This window comes from Psammomys obesus, unplaced genomic scaffold (assembly GCF_907164565.1).
Source record: "Psammomys obesus unplaced genomic scaffold, mPsaObe1.curated_primary_1811, whole genome shotgun sequence".
Classification (NCBI taxonomy): domain Eukaryota; kingdom Metazoa; phylum Chordata; class Mammalia; order Rodentia; family Muridae; genus Psammomys; species Psammomys obesus.
The window spans coordinates 6,336,873-6,362,178 of NW_026585742.1; the positions used below are offsets into that span (position 1 = coordinate 6,336,873).

The window sequence follows — 25,306 nt, forward strand, 5'->3', positions numbered from 1 at the left end:
CCTTGTGGTCCTGCTGCTGCACTGTTCTACCATATGGATGATATGGCTGCCTCAAAGCAGAGGCAAAAATAAACCCATAATTCATTCTTTAAGTTGCATTTTGTCGGGTGTTAATATTTGGTGACAGCAACAACAAAAATGTCCTAAAATATCACACATAAGCACACTCGTGCTTGCTTGTTGATTGTCTCTACTAGCTAAACTTGAGAGCAGACACTTGTTACCTTGGTTCTGACCTATTTATTACTCAGAGGAGTGCCTGGCATAGACCAGACCTTCAGTCAACACTGACTGTGGGAAGTTAGGGCTGAAAACTCATAGTAATGTCAAGGCCCTCTTGACACTTGCATGGGACCAACATTATTTCTCTGCTCCATCCAGATGAGCCAAATCTTGTTTAATTTGGTTATTAAATGTTCTAGAGTTCCCCTAGATGGACAAGTTTCTGCCTTTTTCTAAGACTTTGAAACCCTGAACTCATGCCTATCCTGCATGTATCATCACCATCACCAGTGAATTTTAGTAGGTGTACTATCATGGCCTTTACCCTGGCTCTTTGGTTACTCTTGCAAGCCCATTGTTTTATACAGGTTAATGCCTCATCTGTTTGTAGAGTTGTTATTATTATTTTTATTTACCTTCTCCACATTTATCTAATGCTGAGCCTCAGAATCTATAGAATATCTTGGTCATAGCAGACCCTTATGACCAAGAGGTCTGAAGAATACCTGTTTCATCATTTGATGGAACAGGGATTATCACTAAGGGTGGCAAGCAGAGTGGCATATAGTGACAGCATCTCCTTTAGCAAAGCTTATGTTGGTGGGCTCATGAGGACAGGCAAAGGGGAAGGAAGAGGGAGGGATATGAGCTTTCATTATATACAGAGAACTATATGGTGTTGATGGAGAAGTGGAGAGGGTGGGAAATCTTGCTTACAATGTAGATTGTGGGTATAGTGTTAAGACAACTAAAACAAATTCTTTTAGCTAAACAAGTGGACTGATTTTAGAGATAGGAAGAGTTGGATTTATTCAGTTACAACTTTGAGACATGGAAGCAAGACCAGGGGAAGGATAAATGTCCCCAGCAAGATAAGAAAAGATCACTTTCAGGAAGTACATCCCAAGATTAGCAATGGTTGTCTGGAGGAAGCTTGGCAGTGGGAGAGGAGGTGCAGGAGCAGGCTTCATAGTAAGTCCTGAGTTCACTGTCATCATGATGTTTCAAAGGATAAATAGTACGTATCAGGGCCTCCAGATGAAATGCTTTGTTGTTGTTGTTTGGCATATCTACGAGTGCATGGTGTTGTGGTATGCATGCATGTATGTATGTTTGCATACATGTTCACATGTATGTGGGTGCATGTGTTTTTGCACATGTGTCTGGAGGCCAGTGTTGATGCTTGCTGTTTCTCTTGATCATTCTCTACTTTATTTGTTGAGGCCAAGTCTGTCAATGAAATGCAGAGCTCACCAATTGCATAGTCTAGTTGGCCAACTTTCCTGGACACTCCCTTCTCTCTGGCTTCCAAGTGCTGGCTATCTCACCTGAGAGGCTTCCATATGGGTTCTTGGGATCCAAACTCTGGTCCTTACTCATTTGTTGGCAAGTGCTCTACCCACTGATCTGTCTCCACAGCCCCCAGATGAAATGTTTCTTAAGGTGTTTATAATTTAACATGCTAAGAAACAACAATAAGTTAGACCTGACAATGTAACTTTATAGCTAACTATAAATTTAAGGTTGCAGGGTGTATGCTATAACAGACATTATTTTCACTTAAAGTTATTTAAGATTCCTAATTGTCTATATTTTTGTTAAGAAAGTTTTATCTCTAGAAAACTTCAAGCCAAAAATTATTGAGTTAAGTGCAATTACATATTTAATATGCTTTGAAATTTTAGTGTTGAAAAACTAAGTCCTAAAAGAATTAGAGAACAATTTATTGCTGACCCCCCCCTTTTTTTCAATCTCTCAGTTTCTTTAAAATATTGGTGCAAGATTATATAAAAGCTGAGTTTTTACTAACCTTCAACAACTCAGCAAATTATTAGGTTCAGAGTCAGTTGCCAGCAACTAGACAGAGCCTTGGAACAACCAGTATACGTGTGTGCATGTGTGCGTGTGTGCGTGTGTGCGTGTGTGCGTGTGCGTGTGCGTGTGCGTGTGTGTTAGGATCCTGCTTTTTAAGCCGGGCTGGCCTGGGGCTCAGCATCCTGTTTCAGGCCTCTGACTGTCGGCATTACCGTTACAGGCTAGCAGCAACTCTCATGGTTGTTCTCAGTAAACAGATTCTGTTATTTCTAGTCACACACACCTCATTTCCTGAGTTTCCTAACACCTCGCTTTTTGCACATTCTTATCAAACACAGCCCACAGTATTTGTATTTCTAACACGCAGTGCTCCTCTTTCCTATTTACATGGTGTAGTAACACATTTTGTTATTGGAACTTTTCTTTCCTAGGCAATCTTTTAAACTGGGAGAATAATTTAGCAACCCCTGAAGCAACCCTGAAGAGTCTAGAGCAAAACCAGACTCTTGTTGCCCTGCCTGATACCAGCATTGCTATTTTTACCAGTCAGTGCATGGTGGAACTGAGTGGAGACAGCAGTGCTGGCTTCCTTTCCTGTCTTTTTTTCTTTTCCTTTTATTTTCGGATGAAGAATATTTCCTTTTATCACTAACTATTCCAAGTGTGCGAGTTTTGCTCTGTGCCTGGCTGCATAAGCTGTCTGGAGCTTTGTTTCCGAGCAGATGTGATGATTAGAGGGGTAAGCCAGCCTTGAGCTCTAAGATCAAGGGAATCCTTACCTTATCTCCTTGCCTTCAACTCATAAAACATGGAATGGAGATAGTCGAACACTCTTTCTTGCAATTTTTTCCATCTCATCTCTGGACCACAAAGCTGGTGAATGAAAGCAGTATTCCAGTCCCCCCCCCCCCCGCCAGAACATTATTTTATGCATATTTGGTTAGGGAATTTTCGGAGAGTACCAGATGTCAGGCTTTAGCGTACATGTGTCTCTGAAGAAGGTGTCTGAAATATCAAGTGAGCAATGGAGCTACATGGGAATCTTTGCTAATGTGTTTCCGGAAGTCCATTAGCCTGTGCCCAGACATTGTAGTTAGGGATAGGTAAATTCTTGAGGTGTCAGGCTGTGTTCACCCATTCGTGGACTCATTCGCTCATTTACCCAGGGCTTCTCAGGAGCCAGATTCCGTCTTAATGCTAAGATCATTGTGAAAGGACACAACCTTTCCCTCTCAAGAAGTTTACAGTGTGGTGATGAATCAGAACATTAAAATCCCATCTGGCGATAGTTTATAAACTGAAATGCAGACAGTGCAGTGGTCCTGCTGGTTGACTCCAGGGCTGGGTAAATGGCATTCTGGCATATCTAGATGAAACTTGAGTGGTACTCATTCAGCCTGAGGCTGCTGCTGCCTCCAACGCCACAGAGACACTAACATGCTTTGCTTGTTTGCGATGTTTATGTGTTTATCTTGTAACGCTAGAGGAGACATTAGCATTCAACATGTCAAGTTACTTAAGCCAAGTCGAGGACAATGTAGACATATTCCAATGAAGACCGTCCGGAAGACATCCCTGTGTCCCTGAAATTCTAGTATCAGAAGCAAAACAAAGAGTACTGCATAAGACGTTCATCAATATGATCGAATGAAATGAAATTAATCAGATACAATAAGTATAAAGCTCTGTTGTTCTTAAAAAATGATGATGCTACTAGCCAATTGCAAGGAAGGTCAAAATGCTCCCTGCTTTATGTTTGAGCAACTTTCGTCCACCAGCTTTTCAGTTTTAGCTCAGATTCAAGTTAATGATATATTAAAAATAGAATAAATTAAAAATAAGAAATAAGAAAAAGTTAAAAATAAGAAATATAAGAAAATAAGAATAAGTTAAAATATTTTAAAAATTACATTTTTTTTTCTTTTAAAGATACAGTAACCAAGGTTGACCTCAAACTTATGATCTTCCTGACTCAGACTTCTAGGGGATGGTATTTTATTTTTGACACCATAAACATCTCACACCTCTGTATTTTATATTTGTCTGTGTTTTGTAAGACTCACTGTTGTGTTAATATTGACAGAATATATCTGAAAAAGGTTAAAAAAAAAAAAACAGATTGTGACCTCCCAGAAACTTTCCTTTCTTTACTTGCTTCAAAGGGGCCCTGACTACTGAGCTGGCTGTAATTTCAGTGGGCAGTCAAACATGCAGAAAATGACCCCTTCCTTCTCCTGGAGAGGAGATGTGGGAGGTTCAAGGCCAGCCCACAACCGTGGGCTACGAGCCCAAATGCAAAGCCCTAGAGCTGCCCTCTTCCCCAGAGTTCAGATGTCTTCGTGAGAAGTGCTGGACTCAGAGCTGTGTCGGATACTTGTCTATCCCAGCTGCTCTTGGGCACAGATTCCATGATGCACGAGCCCTGAACTTGACTTCTCCTGTGCCCTCCCGTCAGCCACCTTTGTTACAGTTACCCGTTTCTCTTAGGTGCCTCACTCCTGATGCAGAAGCCCGTCCAGATATTGTAGAAGTTAGTGCCATGATTTCAGATGTCATGATGAAGTATTTAGACAACTTATCCACATCTCAGCTGGCCTTGGAGAGGAAACTGGAACGGGAGCGCAGGCGCACACAGAGATATTTTATGGAAGCCAACCGGAACGCTGTCACATGTCACCAGGAGCTGGCTCTGCTGTCCCAGGTAAGCAGAAACTTGGTTTCCAGTAGGTCTCTGTCTAACGTTCTTCATTATTGTCTCAAAAAAACTTGCCTAAAGTAAGGGAAATAGTCAAAAACAGAAATATGTAATTATTATATAGTTACATCTATCCATTATATTGTTGTAGGCATCATTATTTTCTATAAATAAATTTAAATAATTCAAATGTTCTTATCTTCCACAGAACTTATCTATAATTTGTTGTCTACTGTGAAGCCAGAGCATCAAGAAGTGCTCTTAGAAAGTCTTCATGCTAAGCTAATGGTCTGTGTTGTGTCTCACCTGGAGCTTATAAATATTTGTTTTCCTTAGTCATCGTGTTACACTTTAGGATAAACACATAAGTTCACTCAGAGAAGAAAATAACATTTGTCTTTCAGTGTTTCTTACTGGGCTGTGTAACCTTTCTGCTTGCTGCTTGTGTAATGACCTTGTTACAAAACCTCAAATCTAAATAATTTTGAGTTTTTCTTTCCAGTTTTTCTTTGAGCTGTAGATTTAATTTTTTTTTAATTTTTATTTATTTATTCACTTTACATCCTGGTCATAGCGCCCTTTCTCCTTCCCTCCCAGTCTCACCCTCCCTTCCTTGTCCTCTATCCCTCCTCCCCCACTTCTCAGAGAAGGTGAGCCCACCCCACCAGCATATCAAGTCACATCAGCACTGAGCACATCCTAGCCAGGTAGCCCTGTCAGGAGTGAACAACCTGGAGACATGACTCCTATTGCTAGTGAGCACCGTGTGGAGAGCAGGGCTCACCTTGCTAATTATTTTCCACCTGACTTCATAAAATCAGGCAGCAGTATGAAACATCCTTCCACACACATTTTATGTTTTCGGTAGAGTAAGAAGCAAAAGATTTAGCTGCTTCTGCCTATCTTAGTAAGAGTTTGGAGCCTGGTCTTAAATTCTACACTGCACAGCTCTAACTGGTTTCCAGTTGGCCATGAATGGATCATTTTTTATTACATTCATGTGGGAATGGGAAGATTTTGTTTAAAATCAAATGATAGAAATCCTCTTATCTTTAGCAAAACACCTTGAGAAGGATCATTTTATATATTTATTTTTAGTTCTAAGCTATAAAATATATCTGTGGAAGATCTCAAACATATCAGCAAAACATTTCTTCCACCCCCACCCCCAGCACCAGCATTTGACTCCTCAGAGCAAGTTTCTATCACTTCTGTTCCCTCTGCTTCTCATTCCTAGCCTTTCTCAGATCACTTTAGCAAATCTTGAGTGCACACGACATTACTCGTTATGTGTTCTCATGTTTTGGGAGATTGGATTCAATTGGAGACATCAGACTCCAAGGCTGTGGCCAGAAGAACAGGACGATTGGTAGAGCTGAGGGAGCAGTTTTGAAGAGTGTTTACCAGCTTCAGAGAATTTTGGGAATAAATATTTAATGTGTTGAAATCTACAGCATGACTTCAAAAGTCAAAATACAAATTTTGAAAGATTTAATTTACTCAGATATGAGTATAATAGTAATTCTTTTTATTTAATTGTAAGCACAGTTTTTAAAGAATTTACATATTGAGGAGGCTGTGTATCTGTGATGTAAGAATTACCAAATCATGTGACGTGTCTCATAAGTATGGCGGCAGCACAATTTCTGTTGAAAAAACAAAATGCCCATGACTTATACTTAATAAAGGAGCTGGTGGAATGGCTAAGCAGCTAAGAGAACCTGGCTGCTCTCCCGGAGGACCAAGATTCCATTCCTGACACGCACATGGTGGCTCAGAACCATTTGTAATTCCAATCCGAGAGGATCCAAGGCCCTGTTCTGGCCTCTGTGAGCACCGTTCATGCAGTACACATTCATGCAGGCAGGTAAAATACCTACACACATAAAAATAACAAATAAATAAAATGTTTACAAACTTCTCCTTAAAAAGTGAAACAGGGCTGGAGAGATGTCAATAAAGTACTTGCCTTGTAAACCTGAGGATCTGAGTTCAGTCCTGGTACTGCTGTGTGCCTCTTTCTGGGCAGAAGTGAAAAGTGTGCACTTACTCCAGGTAGGGCGCCAAGAGCAGAGAGAAGAGATGTTCTATCGGAATCTGACAGCAAACTAATGCATTTGTTGGGGTTACTTAGTGGGATATGGATGAGGGGTTACATAGAATGCAGACATGGCCCAAATGCAGCCATGGCATAGAAGGGCTGCTCCAGTATGGGTGACTCCTCATGTCAGCTGCGCCCTTGGAGTTCTTGGCTGGTGGTGGGAGAGTTTCCTTTTCCCAGTGGCCATTTTCCTGCTTTTGTCATTCTGGAGAAAGGCCTTGTAAAACTTTTTAACATCAGGAACTTCTTGTTATTTGTGAGTCATTTACTTCCCTAGTCTCATGATCTTTCCCATTCATTTCTGGAGGGAATGTAGTTCAAAGAAAATCAATGCATAAAAAATACAAGACAGAATACCTGCTGATCACGGACTGCTTGATGGCCAGGGTGAAGACACTCTGTTTCCTAGCTTGTCAACTTGAGAGTGATCCCCAAAACTCACATAAAGACAGATGTAGAGAACTGACTCCACAGAATTGTCCTCTGAGCTCCAAATGCGCACCATGGTACCAAGGCCCACACATACACCATGTACAGATAAACACACAGCAGCAACAGCAACAATAAAACTGCTGACACCATGGCTCATGCTTGTAATCCTAACATTGGTAAGGTAGAGAAAGGCCAATCACTGGGCTCAGTGTACAGCCGGCCTAGTCTGCCCACTGAACTCCAGTCCTGTAGGAGAAACTGCCTCAAAACTAAGATGGGGCTACTGAGAGTCAGTAAGGAAGGAAGCACAGAGCTACTGAGATGTAGCCTGGGGCTACTTAGAGCAGAACTGGGCTTACTAAGATAGGGCTACTGGGAGACAGTAGGTAAGTCATTAAGCATGTGTACTGGAGTTTCACCCCGAGGCACACAGATGGTAGGAGGAGAGAAAACTTTAACAAGTTTTCCTCTTACCTCCACATGTATACTATGGCATGGCCATGTGGATACACATGCAAACAGGAAACTAAACAATGAAAAGAAATGACCTGAAGCTGTCCTCTAGTCTACACACATAACACACTTGCACACCTGTAACACCCCACACACCAGAAACACACCAGCAATTTAAAAAGAAAGGAAAGAAAGCAAGTGTGCCTTGTATACAGTTGTCATGGCTCATGTTCTGCCTGTATGGTGTACAATTGCAGTTAGCAACAGCTAAATCAAATGTGTAATGCCTGTGTTAGAAGAAGGTTTTAACCTGTTACTGGCTTGTCCGAGTGGCAGTTCTGCAGTAAATCCATGTATGTCTGTCATGTGGATAAACACATTCACTGGATCCCTGACCCAGCTCAAGGTGCTCCATGGAGTGTTCAGTCTTTACAGGTCATTGAGAGATACTTGACTTCAACCCAAGCTTCTGTGGCTAGTCTGCATTACCGTCACTGGGTACCTCACTATTTAATTGTTATTATCTTTTCATTTACCTCATTATTTGTTATTATTTTTATAAAATTTTCAATTATCATGTGCAGAGTTGAATTTCATTATGGTCCTTCTAAACTATCTTCCCTCTCTTGTCTCTATCCCATTACCCTCTGGTAATCTTTGACTACCCCTCCCCCCAATAGCCTCCTTTGTGCTTTCAGATCACATGTGTCCCTTTTCCTCTCCATTATGATTTTCAACTATGTCTAACACCGTCTCCACTTTCTGTAAGCAATATAATGATTGTTCCAAGGATGAGGAAGGCTGTCCCAAAGCGCCTAATACCAATAATGCAGCCACACAGCTCATTATAAATGATCGCCTAAGGCACAGAAATTAGCAGAACACTGGATCCCCACACCTGGAAGGAGGTCTGTGGTGAATTGGTGGAATGCTGCAGATTAATGTGTTAGCTCATAACTGACAGAAAAAAAAAAAAACCTATAGAATTTTAGCTCATCAGGCACGTACTATTTATCCCCATTCTTCACTTATTCTTAATTATGGATGTTTTCATAATAGTCTGCTAAAGATTAGTACAAATATATATTTCAAAAGAGCCAAGGAAGCTTCATTAACCACCTTCCCACTGGGTGCTGCAGTTATCTACTGTGAAAGTTAAGAAGGCGTTCCCTTTAGCTTCTGAAATTCCAAATGAGAACTGATGCAGAGCACTGTTAAGAATGAGAGCTAATTAGAATAGAATAAGGCACAGGCTTCACTCAAATCGTAATAATGCGAGGTATATGGGGTGCATTGGAGATGGTGATAGTCACATCCTGTTTGGGGTTCTGCACTGTTTTCAAGGTGGTGAGCCCACAGTCATTACCCTGTGGGTATTGTTTTAGATCTCAGACAGGAAATGAATGTGGGCATTGTAAAGAGGACGTTGTTTAGTTCCTGAGCGCTGAACAGCGGGCAGGCATTAGTGTTGGGATTGCAGGTGTGCCCTCAACCAGGATGTCAGGCTCAGCTTTCACTGTGGGTGCTGGGGCTCTGCCCTGAGGTCCTCAGAGTTGTGTGGCAAGCATATTAGCAGCTATGACTATATGTTTTATTTCATAGGAATTTTGGTAGAAGTTAGATATGCAAATTTGTCTCTTGGTTTTGAACCACCATCCCTGGTGGCAGTTAGAGGTAGATGTAGCCAGAGTTGATTTTGTGTGTCTGTTAGGTCCTGAACATATCTTTTCCATTCTGAGAGTTCTGTTCTCTATCTTCTCTTGCCAAGATGGCAGGTGAGGACAGGAGGAGGCAGAGGGAAGGCGGTGGCGTCTGGCTGCCTGGGGTGGTCTCTGCTGATTTTCACTGCTGTGGACCTGTCTCTGTGGTTTGGGCACCTATCTTTGTTAAATGTGTCATGTGTGCATCATCTCCAACATGGAGGTCCCTATTCCTGCCCTTCCTCTGAGACCTAACTGTGACCTCTTTGGTGGCACCCATAGTCTCACTGGGACCAGATGCCTATCCATGCCACACACATGCCATGGGGATCTCAGTGGGAGCTGGAGGCACTATCTCAGAACTGCCAGCCCGGGAATCTCCCCATTTTCCCTTCTCTCCTGTCCCAGGTACCTGCCATTCAGTTCTCTGTTCAACAAGTACGCACTGAGGGCCTCCGAGGTGTCAGCCAATATAGTAGGCGGTGGTGGTCCCACAGTGGACAAAGCATACAAGGCCTCGGTGCTCACAGACCCGATAAATGTCCAGAGCAAGGGTAGCTGAAGCGACCCATCTTCTCTGACTGCAACCAGACTTTCCCTTTCTGTATTTCTACTAACATTGACTCTAGCCTTGGGGTTCAGCTGTGCTAGAACATCTGAGAGGAATAAAATCAGGGTCACTTGCAGCTAGCCTGTCACTGTGCTTCATCTCTGGTCCCCCTTGAACTTCAGAATTTTCTTCTTCCATTCTGACACAGGCATCTCCATCAGCCAGAGCCTTTTCTGTTCCTGGAAAGGTGGTTCCTTGACTCTGTGGTTGCAGCATCATGGCCTGGTTTCAGCCACGTAAGAGCTTTGAGATGGGGGAGTGCATAAGCCATTCTAAGACAGAAACTGTATGTTGTATGTCACAGCCCCAGGCTCCAGGTGACTTGTCTGCCCCGAGCCTCACTCAGCTTGACATCTACCTGTAGAGCTAAATGCACATAGTTGTAGTAAGCCTCATGATATAATTAGGCAGGGTCTAGAGAGGAGCATAATAATAGAATGTTTATGCATTATAAAAGAAATTCTTCCCAGAGGATGGTGCTGCACACCTTTAACCCTTTGGGGAGGCAGAGACAGGCTGATCTCTGTGAGTTCGAGGCCAGCCTAATCTACGAAGTGAGTTCCAGGAGAGCTGGAGCTATGCAGAGAAAGCCTGTCTTGAAATAAAGAAACAAACAAACAAAAGGATTCTCTAGATTGGCTTACTCAGGAAGGTCTGGGCAGTCTAACAATGGTTGTCTACACACTGGAGGGAAACTATAGATTCCAGCCCACAGGGCTGGATCACTCAGCATTCCCAGTCTTCACTAAAGGCCCACACTTCAGCCAGGATGCCACCTGTGTGCTGTCTACTTGCCAGGGACCAGGGGCACTAGGACATGTATCAGGGGAATGTGTAGTAGGCAGTCATTTCTGCTTACCTCTGTGACATAGGGGGCATTTAAAGTTTGGTAACTAAGGATTCTAGCTACCCCATGCACCAGCAGACTTGTGAAGGGCTGTTTCAGGAGCAGGCTGGAACTGCTGGTACAGTGCAGCTGCCGTCCACAGGTAGCTAGATCCTCCTCACTTGGAAGAAGCACAGCTGTGCACAAAAAGCTCTCTCCAGAGACTCAGTGTGCTCACTCCACACAATCTAAAAGTCACCTTCCTCTCTCAGTCTTCCTCCACCAAAATTATCATTTATCAAACAACCCATGCACTTGATTTTGGCAAATTATTCTGTAATTAAAATGATGATTGAGTCCTAGAAAGTTTGAGTTTTCAGTGAATTAAAGGTGTTTATGGTAATGTGATATTGTCACACAGAAGCATCATCTTAAACCCCAGCCTTGGAGAGCAGAGCAGCAGATGTACCGCTTAGCAGCAAGGATCATTTTTAAATTCACAGGTCTTTTACACACTCATGTCATGATGGAGTTCTGATACTAGAGTTCTAACACAACATGTTCTTAGAAAACTACTGCCAGAGCTTTGATTTTTTTTTTCTTAAATTCTCATATATTTACAGTTAGGTGCCTACATTGAAGAGTATGCAAACATCTGGATACTCATCTTTATTTTTAGTGTACTTGGCTTCTTAAAATGTGCTATTTATTTATCCATTTAGCCTTGCTTTTATTATACCATGTGTCATTCACAAATGCTGAGCCTAATGCTGAAAGCTTGTGACTACAATCCTCTACTAAGAGATTAAATTAAGCCATGCGGAAAATAACATATTTTAAAGGGACCATATTTTGGTGAACAATTTTGCTTTTATAGTTTGATTAATTGCTGAATTTCACCCAAGGCCCTGGATATGCAACAAGCAATGATCTAAGGAAAGACATACCAGAAAGCAGGAAATATTGTCTTGTTTGGAAATGTTCTTTGCTTATTAGATTATAAGAAAACAGCAGTGTTTCACCAGCTCTACTCTCCCCAAATAGATACAATTCTCTCATCCATTCTGCAAAATTCCCCCTTTAAAATCAACACAATTTACTTATACATAGTGTTAGGATATTTTAAGTGCTGAGCTTAATGACTTTTGACACATAAAATCATCACCCCCACAAATTCTGTATACATCCCTCTGAGAGCTCCCTCATACCACCTTAGTTGACTCATACCTGGGTCTGGGGCTAGAGGTCAGTGATGGACTTCATATACTTCTAACATCTAGATGGTTTAGCAGTTTTCATTTGTCTAATAGCTAAGGGTTAGAACATTTTCTCAAGTGTTTATTGGACTTTTTATATATTTTCTTTCATGGACTGTGGGTTAATTTACTCATTTATTTATTGGAAGATTAGTTACCTTGATGTGTACATTTTGGAGCTCTCGATATTTTCTCGGTTATTACCTCCCTGCCTGAGGAATAGCTGATAAACATCCTATCTGTTTTGTAATCTGTCCCTTTATTCTGCTCATCATCTCCCGTTCTGTGAGGAAACATTTTTATTTCATGTAATCTCACTATCCAGTTCCTGAAGTTAGTCCCTGTGCTGTTAGAGTCCTTTTCACAAAATCTTTGCCTATGCTGACACCTTGAAGTGCCGCCTTGATGGTTCCCTTAATAGTATTTGTGTTTCAGGTTTTAGATTAATGTATTTAGTCCATCTTGAGTTGAGTTTTGAGCAGGCTGAAAGACTTGGATCTAACTTCATACTTCTGTACGTTGATATCCAGTTTCCCAGCACCATTTTTTTCCCCATGAGTCTGTCTTCTTTTTTTCTAGTTTATGTTTTGACAACTCTGTCAAAGATTAAATGGCTGTGGCTGTCTTTATTCCTGGCTCTTCTAGTCTATTCCATTAGTCTATATGTTTATTTTTATGCCAGTATCATGCTGTTTTTGTCACTATGCTTATGTGGTATGATTTGAAGTCAGATATTGTAATATCTCTAGTACTACTTTTTTCTTATGATTGCTTTGTCCTTTCATGGTCCTTCTGTTTCCAAATAATTATTCTTGGACATTTTTCTAGTCCTTTGAATAATGCCATTAAAATTTTGATGGAGATGGAGTTGAGTCTATATACTACTTATCACTAATATAGCTTTTCCCACAATGTTAATTCTGCTAATCCTATGAGCATGGAACATTTTTTTTTTTTTTTTTCATTTTCTAGTCTGCTTCTTTCTTCAATATCTTACGGAGTTTATGGCAGGACCCAGATTGGTGTCAGTAGCTGTGTGTAGCTGAAAGCAACTGCTAACTCATTGATTTTTTAATTTTCTGTAGCTCTTTCTCTTATTTTTCTACTGGTATTTTGTTGTTATTCTTTTCTTTTCTTTCTTTGGCTTTTAAGTCTTGATTTTGATGAAATTATCTCATAGATAATGGCTTCTCATCTGTTGTCTAAACCTGAACCACCTTCTTACTACTTTAAGATGGGTCTATAAGTTTCTTTTAAAATATCATAGTACATATTTTATTCTTTACTTTGTTGTAACACTAAGATTTTGGTAAAATTTTCAATACATCTTTAGTTTCACTTACTCAGAAAAATTTAAGTAGCATTTATTATTTTTTTCTGAAGACCTTTGTACTCTCCTGATGTAACATTTGACACAACAAAGCCTATATATTCCAAAGTGAGGGAGAGAGATACACAAAGGATGTGCATGAAACTGAAGATCATTATAGCCACATTATTTTTTTAATTAAATTAAGTCCACCCTCTGACCATATCTCCCAGCTTATGTGGGTATTGAGAGAGTTTCTCTCTCATATTGAACATTCTCTTTCATCAGCATTTACAGATGCAGTTCTGGAAACTCTAAGTGATTAATTTACAGCCCTGCTGCTTCTAGACCAGACAGTCCTCCTGAAGTCTTCAGTCATGTGACTCAGTCCTCACTGCCTCACTCTACTCTTGCGTTGCTCAAAAAAAAAAAAATGTGTTTTTTTAAAGATGATATGTGTGTGTGTGTGCACATGCCATGTAATATGTGTGTGAGCATTCCATGTAATACAGGTGCAGACAGCTTGTGACAGTTGGTTCTCTCTTTCCATTCCATGGAATCCTGGGATTGAACTTAGATCATTGGGCCTGGCAAGGCCTTTAGCATTTGAGCCCTCTCACTGACCTTAAAATGTCGATTTAGGGTTTCTTATCCATGCCTGTTCTTAACATAGATGACACCATTGCTCCTGGCTTTGCAGACACGCAGATCTAATTGTGCAATAAGAAAATGTCTCGACATGTCTTATGGTGTTGTGCATTGGACCCAGCACCTTGACCGTGCTAGGCAAGAACTCTATCCCTCATATATACCCCAGACCTATTTTCAGCACTGGCACATATTGAGTAAAGTCCTTAGAAGGGTTTGAAATGCCAAAAGATGACAACTTATTTAGACTATGGTTATGAACATAAAGCCAAAAGTGTGGTGTTAATTTCTAGGACAGTTTCTCCTGATAGCAGTTGAGAAAAGTTAGAAGTAGAATTTTGTGTGTTTGTTTAGGGAAAGAAAAAGAGGCTAGCAAAGAAAAGGCTGAGTATAATTTCTCCACCTGAGGGGGGAGCAGCCTTGCCAGGTCACAGAGGAAGACAAAGAAGCCAATCCTGATGAGACCTGATAGACTATGGTCAGATGAAAGGGGAGGAGGACCACCCCTATCATTGGACTGGGGGAAGGGCATAGGAGAAGAAGAGGGAGGGAAGGTGTGATTGGGAGGGAATGGAGGAGGGGGCTACAGCTGGGATAAAAAGTTAATAAACTGTAATTAATAAAATAAAAAAGTAAAAACATAAATAAAAATAAAAGTGAGTATCATCAATAGGAACTTAAAAAAGTTTTGGAACTTTGAAGATGCTCATAGGTGTAGAATCAGGAACTAGATGTAGGCAGAACAGAGATGTTGGAAAGCATTAAGCATGAAACTTCTATGTGGCACTTTGGGGTCTACAGAGACTACCTAGAACATTCCCTGTCTAAGTTATCAGAGCTGGCAGGATCCAAGATGGAGAACTTAATCTATTAAATCAGACTTGACACTGGATGGAAGATTAGTTACAGAGAATCAAATTAAAAGTGTATTTCTTTAACTGCTTATTGACTTCAACAAAATAAAAGCTGGCGCTCCTGAGGAAAACAATGCTGAAAAGATTCCCAGGAAAACCGTAATGGACAGCCGCTGGGCAGGCAGTTTGCAGTGCACAGATGTCTTGTGTAGGTAACATAAGCACATCAATGCTGTTGGACATTTACTAAGCATGTACTGTGAGATCTTGGGTCTTTCTCATCTATAAATTTTGGCACCAATGGATTCTGAACAGCCTGCTTTTTGAGCCCATGAGTGCTGCTTAAGTTGTAGGAAAATCTGTGAAAAATAATTAGGCAAACACACACCAACCTTACAAGAAGGCTTCACTTGCTTCACGTTGGGCATTTTAGTAACAAAGGGGTGATTGGCTTTTGAGAACAGAACCTGACATCTCACTAGAGGTCTTCTTTCTCCAATGTCATGCTATCTGTTCTTCTCACTCTTCTGCCTGGAGCCTGTCCATTTTCATTGCTTCTCCTTTTGTGTCCCTGGTCTGTACTTCAGCTCTGCTGTTGATCTTCAGCCTATAGCCCAAGCAGCTCTGGATTTTTGCTATGTATGGTCCCACACAGGGAATGTCTTTGCTATTGTGAATTACTTGGATAGTTCTTTTTTCAGAGTTTTTTTTCTTTGACAACCCCAAGTTGACAACCTTTTTTGTCATTGAACATTTTTATTTTTATTGAAACCGAAAGACATATTGCATATGGTTTATAATACAGTGTGGCAGAATATTGCTGCCTTGGGCCAGATGAATGACTTCGGTGAGGTCTCAGAAAGTTCTGAAGGAGCTTTTTCTAGTTCTGCAAGAGGGAATCTAGGGTGGCTGGAGCCTCGAGTGACTGAGTCCTCATCACTGCTGTCCCTCATCTTGTAGGGGATGTCATTGGTCATTGCTCGTTCCTCGTAGCCTGGCCTTGTGTGCTGCTAACATTGCTTGGAGAAATTCTTTCTTAGCTGTTATAGAGATGGGCAGATGCCTTTGCAAATATTTGGGGGAAGACTGAAAGGGGATCTTCTCTATCAGACATATGGCAAATTGGCCTCTGGGCTCTGTTCCTCAGAGATATAGCTAGGTCACCAGTTCTCACAGGCCTTTTTTTTGTGGGCACCTTTGCCCCAGTCTTTATGTCAGATGGTTGATTTTAGATTTACTTCTTGGTGTTTATGAATTCAGTGAGCCAATGATGGAAGGTGTCCCTTCCACATTTAGTATTTGCAATGAATGTCTTGGATACCTGAGTGTGCATAGCAACAAGTGTTGGGTACTCCAGAGGAGAGAGGGGATGGGGTGCTCAAGACTCAGAATTCTCTTTCCAGGAAACCTTTGAGAAGGCAAGCTTAAGCAGCAGCAGCAGTGGAGCAGCCAGCCTAAAGAGTGAGCTTTCAGAGAGCTCAGAGCTACCAGGGGACAGCTTCCACATGCCCTGCGGAAAGGAGGAGGACAGGACCTGTGAGGAGGTGCTCTCCGAGGATAACTTCCAGCTGGACAGTGTGGAGAAAGGTGAGTCTGCTGTGAAAGAGTTGTGGGCAGGAGCACACAGGGGACCTTCTGTTCGTGGGCTCACCCTCTTCTTCTCTTCCGTGTGCAGACCTGTATTCTGAGCTAGACGATGAGCTGGATGTCCTGGACAACTGCAGCAGCTCCAGTTCAAGCCCTCTAAAGGAGTCTACATTCAGTGAGCTCACTCTACACGTCAGGCAGTGGGTGGGACTGCCATGGGTGGGGCCATGGGAGGGCAGGGGTAGATGGAGCCTAAACCTGCCATCTCAGGTGCAGCACTCATATAGAGTCAGAGGCCAGACACCAGACAAAGCGAGTGATTTTTCATTTTTATCAGCAAACACAAGTTGCAACTAGGGAGCTAAAATGGCTAGGCTACAGACAGACAAACCACCTTAGGAATGATGGGGGTAGCATTTCATCAGTCTGTGGGTGAGAGGAACTAGAAACTTATGAGAGAAATTAACCATGGCGTAGACTAACGTTTGTACAATTTTATTCACATTCCTTACCCTCATTTCATTTTTGTCAGTGTGATAAAACACTGACAAAAAGAACTTGGGGGAGTTTAAGGGAACTATGAGCCACTTAGCTCGTAGTTGTAGTTCCAGGATAGTATCCATCAGAGCAGGGAGTCAAGGAGGCAGGAACTTCAGCCACGTTACACCCACAGCTGAGAGAAAAGAGAAGTGAACATGTGCTTGCTTCTTGTGTTCAGACCATTTTCTATACTCAAACATGCTAGGGCCAAATCCAGGGAATGGAACCATCTAATAGGCAGGTTTTCAGGTCCTTCTTAACCTAATGAAGAAAATCTCTCACAGGCATTCTCACAAGCCATGCTGACCTAAGCCTGAGCTGGGACTCTCTTCCCATGGGACTCGTTAATGAATGAAACCAAGCATCACTATGACACATTTAGTGGGTCTAAGTAAAATAAATATCTTAAAGGCCCAAGGCATGATATGTAAATTCAGCTCAATATTAGTCTCAATTTGAAAGAAAAAAAAATAAAAAACATTGATAACTAGGAAAAAAAAGAAAATGATATATTTAGATAGAACCTAAAGACTGAGAGGAAAAATAGGATTAAATCAACTTGGCAGACATGAAACTGAAAGAAATGTTAAAATAGAGATGGTGAAAATGATAAATCTCCCAGAAGAGTTTGTTAACCACATTTAAATTTTCTAACTAGAGATACCTTAAAATAAATGAAGGAAAATAATTCTGTCTCTTCAGTACTTATGCTATGAAAACCCCAGAAGAGAAGATAGAAACTAGCCTTGCTAAAGATTGATGCAGAAGCAAGGATTCAGCCACATTCCTTGTCTTCTTTATACTTATTGACTCTATCAAAATGGTGACCAGATCGTACAGATATTCTGGAACAATCACCGTGTCCAATTCTTTGTTCTGTATTTCCTAAATGTTCCTGCCTGGGAGATAAAGTGCCTGGATTTGTATCTGGGGAATGATGGGCACCATGCAGGAGAAACCCTTCTTGCATGTAAATGTGTAGCAAACTCCAGAGGCACTTCACTGGCTGAGTGTTTAGCCCTGGTAACTGCGCTGGAGATGGGCAGTGGGAGCCAGAGAGAGACGGAACCTCAGTGTGGAGATGTCTGTGGAGGGCTTGGGGGTGAGAATGACACAGACATTCTGTACTTAATAACCATTTTCTGTTTATTGTCTTTATTTGGAAGAAGAAAAAAACAATCAAGTGCACAGTAATTTTTTACATTACATTTAAGCTAATACCGTCAAGAAAAATGGTATAGTAACAGGCGAGTGCCAAGACAGTGGAAGCTCAGACCTGGACTCTCTCCCCAGTACTGGAAACAAGCAAAAGCAACGTACAGCAACAGTAAAAACCACAGTTTCTGGAACTATAATTTACAGTTATTTCTGTTTCCTTGTTTTAGGCATTTTAAAGAGAAGTTTCAGTGCTTCTGGAAGAGAAAGGCACTCGCAGGCGAGGTATGTTTGTCTTGAGGAGCAGCATACCTAGAAGTGTATCTAGTCTAGGCAGAGCTGGGGCTAGGTTGCACCATGGCTGCCAGAAGTCATTCTGGGTGTGTGGACATAGAAACTGTTAGCTCCTGCCTCCAAGAGCCAGAAGCTAGGGTTGCTCAGCCTGCTGGAGAGTGCAAAGTCTCTGCCTGGATGATGCGGGCTCTGCCTTCTAGTTCTGTGACATCCAAACAGTCAGTTTCTCAGAGTCTGAGCCAAGACGAAAGAATAGCCATGCTCAGTGAGGTTACCTGAGTCCCTGGGTCCTTAGAACATGAGTATGTGAGTCAGCTCCATGGGAAATGTGGGCAAAGGGAGGAAAGGGGAGTCGGGGACATACACCTCTTTCTAAGGATCCAGCCCAAATCTTGTGCTTGTGATTCCAGCTTGCACATGTTTGGCAGAATTCCTTTATACAACCATACCCAGCTGAAAAGGAAGATTATATGATTATTTATACACACACACACACACATATATATACACACAAACACACATATGCATATATACATATATACATATACATGTCTACATATATAAAATCCTATATATGATGTCTGTGACATTGGACACACACACACAAAGATATATATATATATATATATATATATATATATATATATATATATATATATATATATATCATACAAATTGTTTTTTAAGAGAAAAGAGAAATTATAAGGGGATATCAGTTGTCTCTGTGACAGTAACTTTTGGGGGAAAGAACTAAAATTAAACTATTAGATTTGGCCTTTGCAAGTCCAGGATCGTTAGGAGAACAGTTTGGGAGCACTGTGTGAGGATGGAGGGAACCTCATAGTCTTAGATGCTCTACAGGCAGGGACAATTGCAGAACATGAGGAGTGGCTGGGATAGCTAGTGTCTGGGAAAGAGGCTCTGGAGAGGCAGTCTACAAGGAAGACATAATCAGTGGTGATTAATTTGATAGAGATGGTGCCAGAGATGTGTAGAGAGGGTCACAGCCCTGGATTTCTGTCTGCTGAGAGAGAGAGAACCATACAATTAAAATTAAGATCATCAGATAGAGAGGATCCCATTCATGAGATAATGCTCTAGGCCACTGCACAGAAGATGGTCTAGGGTAGGAATACTCTCCTCCAGAAGCAACCTGTATAGGGCTGGGGAATGGTCAGAGGGATGGTCAGAGGCCAGAGCACCCTTAACTCTGAAACACACCCGGTGGTGATGCCACACGGCAACAGTACAACCAAAATCTGCCATACAACAGGATGCCCCAGGCAAGGCGTTCACATAAAAATGGAAATTTCTAACAAGATAAATTCAGACATCTTGAAAGTGTCAAATAATTCTAACCTCAACTTCTAGAAAGATCCATGGGAACTTTCCTCATTTGTAATGCATCCAGCCCTTTGAAAATAGTTAGATGTTGAGGAAGGTTTTTTTTTTTTTTTTTTTTTTTGAGGAAGGTTTTTTAAATGTAGAGATTACTTGTGGTTTGTAACAAACTGTACGAGAGTTAGTAGACAGGAGTTCATCCCGAGGCAGGGGCTCCATGGAGTAGTGTCTTTACCATGTACTTATGAATCAATGAACCTGACAAGAGGCCACAACACTGAAGTGAACGCTTCTCAAACCCTGCTCCAGGCAGCTGAGGACTGACCTACAGCCCGTTTCTGTAGCTGTGTGACATGTAGAACAGGTCAAGACAGGCTGTTTGCAATGCAGTCACTCAGAGTACAGAATGTGCAGTGTGACACAGGGCAGAGCAGGGACAATGACAACAAACATCCTGCCGATCACACAAAGCAGGAGGAAAGGAAATTAAGACATTTTAAATCTCCTTTCCAGGTGATTCTAATAGCTTCTCGAAATTAAAATGAGACAGCTCTAAAGTATAATTTTTAGTTATCTTAAGGACGTTAAATAAAGCTAAAGTTTTTTTTTAATTTAATTAGTTTAGGATTTTCCTGGGCTTCTTGGTTTATTAATATGAAAAGAGAGTTAATCCTCTAAAATATGTAGAAACCAAATGATCAATTTAAATATAAAGGAAGACCATGATACCACACGCTAGAGTAAAAATAAACGGAAAGTCAACCCTGTAGACATGATTGGCTTTTCACAGCATGATCTACTGATCTACTGTGACAAGGAGATCCAGGGTGGGTAAGCAGAACAGAGAGAAAGCATAGACAAGAAATTCTCAAATTTGATCACTGCAGACAGAAGCAGGAAGATTTGTGGAAGCCATGATTTCAAGACCACTAAGAACCCCACCTCAAAAAAAAAAAAAAAAAAAAAAAGGAGAATATTCATCTGCTCATTTATTATTGTATGCCAGGCCTAGGATAAACTGTGTGTGGGCCTTTACCTTTTTTTCCTGGCACAGAGTGTTATATTCAGGTGCTGATCCACAAATGTTGGATGCTCATGTCAGTAAACGAACTATTTCACTGCAGTTTCTGAGTTTCTTACTGTAAAGGCCTGAAATCTTGCTCACTTCCTGGAATTAATTCATAGTGTTAAGCGTAGATTAAGGCTTACTTAAAAAAAAATCTGTTGCTTAGGCAACAAGATTTCTCTATGCCTACTTGCCTTCTGTTGCCAAGGCAACAGAAGGTGTAGTTGGCTGGTGGCTCTGAAACATTGGATGTTTGCAGCTTCAGAGACGCCTGCAGTGAATACCTTCTTTGTGAGCATGATTTCTTTAGAGGCTGTGCCCTGATTTCAGTCTTCGTAGAGAGAGGAGCCTTTGGAGGTTTCTGCCCATGCAGCATCACAGATGTGATCAGCAGGGCCCTCACATTGTCTCAGGACCCATGACCGTTCCCTCCCAACAGCCACCCATCTCACCGTTTACTCAGGGCTGTTCTACCTCCCTTCTTCATAATCTGGGTCTCATTTTGCTTTCATTGCATATGCATGTCTCATTACTACTTACCAGAACCAACCTGGCCTCTGTGCCAGTGTCACAATCAGGTAGATTTCCTAGCAACATGATAACAAAGAGCTGTATGCCAGCAGTTCTAAGATTCCCTGGTTATTGCTCATTTGCTTTCAACCTTCAATACAGTCTAAAGCCAGGAACCTGGTGCCACCTCCTCATGGAGAGACCAACTCTGTTAACACTGCGGTAGATGAAGAGCTTGACCAAACCTGAGAGCCCAGCCTCCCACAAGTCAGCTGACACACCTGTCATGGTCATCAATATTGAGTGATTCTAGTTATGTTGTATGCCATGGTTGGAGTAACCTCACATGACATGTTCTCAGTGTTGTGAGCCAAGCTTCTCATTTTCTACGATGTATTTTAAGGATTTCTTTGAGGGAAAATTCTAGAGCTTTTTCTCTTTCCTAGCCAGGACTTTAATGACAAAATAATTATCCAAGTAATTCACGCTTTTCTGACAAAATAATTACCAAACCAATTCACACTGTGCTTGCATCAATTCAGAGTAAAATCTATCCTCAAAATCACAGAGTCCAGCTTCATTCTCTGCCGACTGTGGACTGGTGTGACTAACCGTGTACACCAGCACTCTTCAAGGCGTATGTGCTGTAGACCAGGCCATGCTGGATCTGAGGACGGAGAGAGGTCCTGCCTTTAGAATCCTTTACGTTTCTGAAATGTTCAAGCTTTATGCTCAAGCTGAAATGTCACAAGTTTTAGTAGCTTTTTGTGCCCATTTTAAAACTTTCATTAGGCAGGATCTTCAATATGTCTGAAATTGCTCCATGTTAAATCATCCCTGTGGCCAGCTGAGCTATTGTGGGAATGGAATCACACTGCTCCAGAGGTCATAAGTGTCCTGTGTGCCTCGGTCTAGAATATCCTCAGGCTCTGTATCATTTTCACCATCTGCCCATCTGGGCCCAGCAGTTGCCCAGCAAAAGCTGTAACTTCTGTTCATAGTGGATCTATGCCATTTTGATGTTACAAATGACTGCCCATCCTTGGGACTAATGACTTATCTTCAAAGAAATTAATGGTTTTTCTGATGTCCTTGCACAGCAACCTCAGAAACTTTGAGACTATGAAGATGGCTTCTTTTCACTACTGGTGTCTAGCACAGGGTCCCAAGGAAAGAAGTGTGTGTGTGTGTGTGAGAGAGAGAGAGAAAGAGAGAGAGAGAGATTTATATGAACATTCCTTAATGCTTATATTTTAAGATTGATTTTATTTTTAAATATATGTATGTATGTATGTGCATCCATGAGTACACATGCCCACAGAAGCCAGTAGAGGGGACTGAATCCCCTGGAGCTTGGGGTTACAGAGGGGGCGTAAGCTGTCCTTGTAGGGATGCTGAGAACTGAACTTGGGTCCTCTGTAAGAGCTCTTAACTGTTGAACCATCTTTTCAGCCTTCACCTTAAAGCTTACTAAAGAAGAATCTAGAATTATATGGCACAGTGCAAAACTTGGAACAGCTGAGCACAGTTGCCACATGGATGTCACGTGATCCCATCACACATACCATTTGATAGGAATATTTGAAACAGAGGACTTTCTAGGACAATAAAAATGGCCATCCAGCTAACTCCGTTTATGTGTTACCAGCCTTTCAAAAACATCCATATGGATGATGGAAAACAAATGAGAGTTTTCCACAGGTTGCATTTTAATTCACCTTTAAGGTAATGAAGGGCATGAGGTGTCAGACCTAGCAGCTCTATGGCCTGACTAAAGCTGCCAGGAAGGAATAGTGCCCAATGGCTTCTATAGAAAGGTCTGGAAAGTTTAAATGGAGATAGCTCGGCACATGTGTTGACTTGAACAGCCAAAAATGTGGCTAGTGCAACTGCAGTACCAAATGCTTAGTCTGGTATTACTTTAAATGTAAAATAGTATAAAATACTATTAGTTTTAAAATATTGTTGTTTTGGATATATTTGATGAAATAAAATATGATTAATCTCACATTTTTTTTTAACTCTTTAAGAATGTGTGTATCTGGAAAGTTTTAAGTTAGTGGTAAAAGAAGTGGAAAGGAATTAAGGAAAAAAACCATTTGTAAGACGGAGATTTGGAAGTTTTCTAGCATCTAAACTAGATTGTTGGTCAATGTGTGCCAACTTGGCTATGCTTAACAACGTGGGCGTGAGCTGCGAGTGCACACTGGAAGTCGTGTGAAAGGGATCAGGTAGGGGAAGCCGTCTGTCATCCATGCGCCCTGTGAGTCCTCACACCCGGTGCTGCAGAGTAGAGTCCAGGACAGCCAAGGCTACACAGAGAAACTCTGTCTCAAAAAACCACAAAAAAAAAAAAAAAGAAAGAAAGAAAGAAAAAGGTTAGTATTAGCTGTTTTTAATATAAAAATCACGGCCAGTCAAGGTGACCACATGACAATTTGAGTCTAGCCTGATCTGCATGAGATCACACACACACATACACACACAAACACAACACACACACACACACACACAACACATACACACACAATCACTGCTTTGATTTCGTGGTAACAAAAACAACATTCAGGACACTGAGCTTGGGTTTTGCTCTTCTTAAAGGTTTGTTCATCACAAATCACCCAAGAAGGACAAGATGCTTCTGTCTGCACTCAAAATATTGATTTCTGCCTTTACCAAATACAGCAAACGGCAATTCTCAGCAACTGTTTGTCACTAGGTGGAACTGTTCTAATAGCCCTGTCTGATTCTGTCTCCAGGGACTTCATTGGTGGAATAGGATCAAGACCAAGACCAGGTAATTCAGAGTTGACACAGCCGTGCCCTCCAAAAGCTAGTGTGGACTTGTCAGTTCACCCCTCCCTTTTCCTCTCTTCAGCTTTGCTGCCTCTCCATCTGCTTGTGAAAGTGCCACCCTCATGCCCAGGGCCCACCTTAGGAAGGAGAGGCCGAGGTAGTACAGGGTGGCAGTTCCAGAGCCGGCCTGGTGCTGCTCTCCACAGCCTCAGAGATCACAGAGTACTCAGTAGATCCTTCTGATGTTAAGCACATGGCAGAACAAAGAGCTGAACCTAAGGTATCTTGAAGGAAGCACAGGGTGCGTGTGACAGAGAGGGGAGGATGCTGTCTGACTTGTCCACCACTGCTGCAGTTCAGTGGCACGAAATTGAGCCAGGCATTATAGGCTGTCCTTCACATTGCTGCCTTCAGGAGAATATAAACCACCTAAGCTATAAAGTATGTAAGTACTCCCAAAATAATGACTTTATAATGTAGGTATTTATGAAAACTCACCCTCTTCAGTGCCAGAACATGCATTTTCCCTCATCTCTTTTGCTCTACACAGTTAATTTTCTAAACACAGGTTTTTGTTTTTTGTTTTGGTTTGGTTTAAATGAAATTATTACATAATTTCTCTCAGTTAAAAATTATTCTTATGTGTGTTACCGTGTGTATGTGCTGATGCACACCTGCTCTGGAACACACATGGAAGTTAGGCAATCACTTGGTGGCATCAGGGCTCTCCTTCCACGGTGGTGTCTAGGGACTGAACTCATGTCAGCCAGCTTGAACAGCAAATGCCTTTATCCGCTGAAGCATATCATCAGCCCCAAATTATGTATTTTTAGATGTAAATGTTTATAATGATGCTGTGAGATGAGAAAAACCGTTTAGCTAGTTTTTTAAATTCTTTATTAATTACACTTTATTCACTTTGTATCCCCCCTGTGGTTCCCTCCCTCCTCCTGTCCCAATCCCTCCCTTCCTCCACCCTCTGCATGCATGCCCCTCCCCAAGTCCACTGATAGGGGAGGACTTCTTTTTCTTCCTTCTGATCCTGTCACTTAGGTCTCATCAGGAGTGGCTGCAGTGTCTTCTTCTGTGGCCTGGT

At 41.6% G+C, this 25,306-nt stretch overlaps 1 protein-coding gene across 1 annotated transcript in view; it reads left to right on the forward strand.

The window, feature by feature from the left end:
- Nucleotides 1-25,306, forward strand: part of Nek10 (NIMA related kinase 10) — a 187,847-nt gene that overhangs the window by 126,094 nt on the left and 36,447 nt on the right. The window contains exons 26-30 of the mRNA XM_055599067.1: nucleotides 4,525-4,738; nucleotides 16,325-16,508; nucleotides 16,597-16,683; nucleotides 18,434-18,488; nucleotides 24,174-24,211. Coding sequence (XP_055455042.1) covers nucleotides 4,525-4,738; nucleotides 16,325-16,508; nucleotides 16,597-16,683; nucleotides 18,434-18,488; nucleotides 24,174-24,211 — 578 coding nt within the window. The remainder of the gene's footprint in view (nucleotides 1-4,524; nucleotides 4,739-16,324; nucleotides 16,509-16,596; nucleotides 16,684-18,433; nucleotides 18,489-24,173; nucleotides 24,212-25,306) is intronic.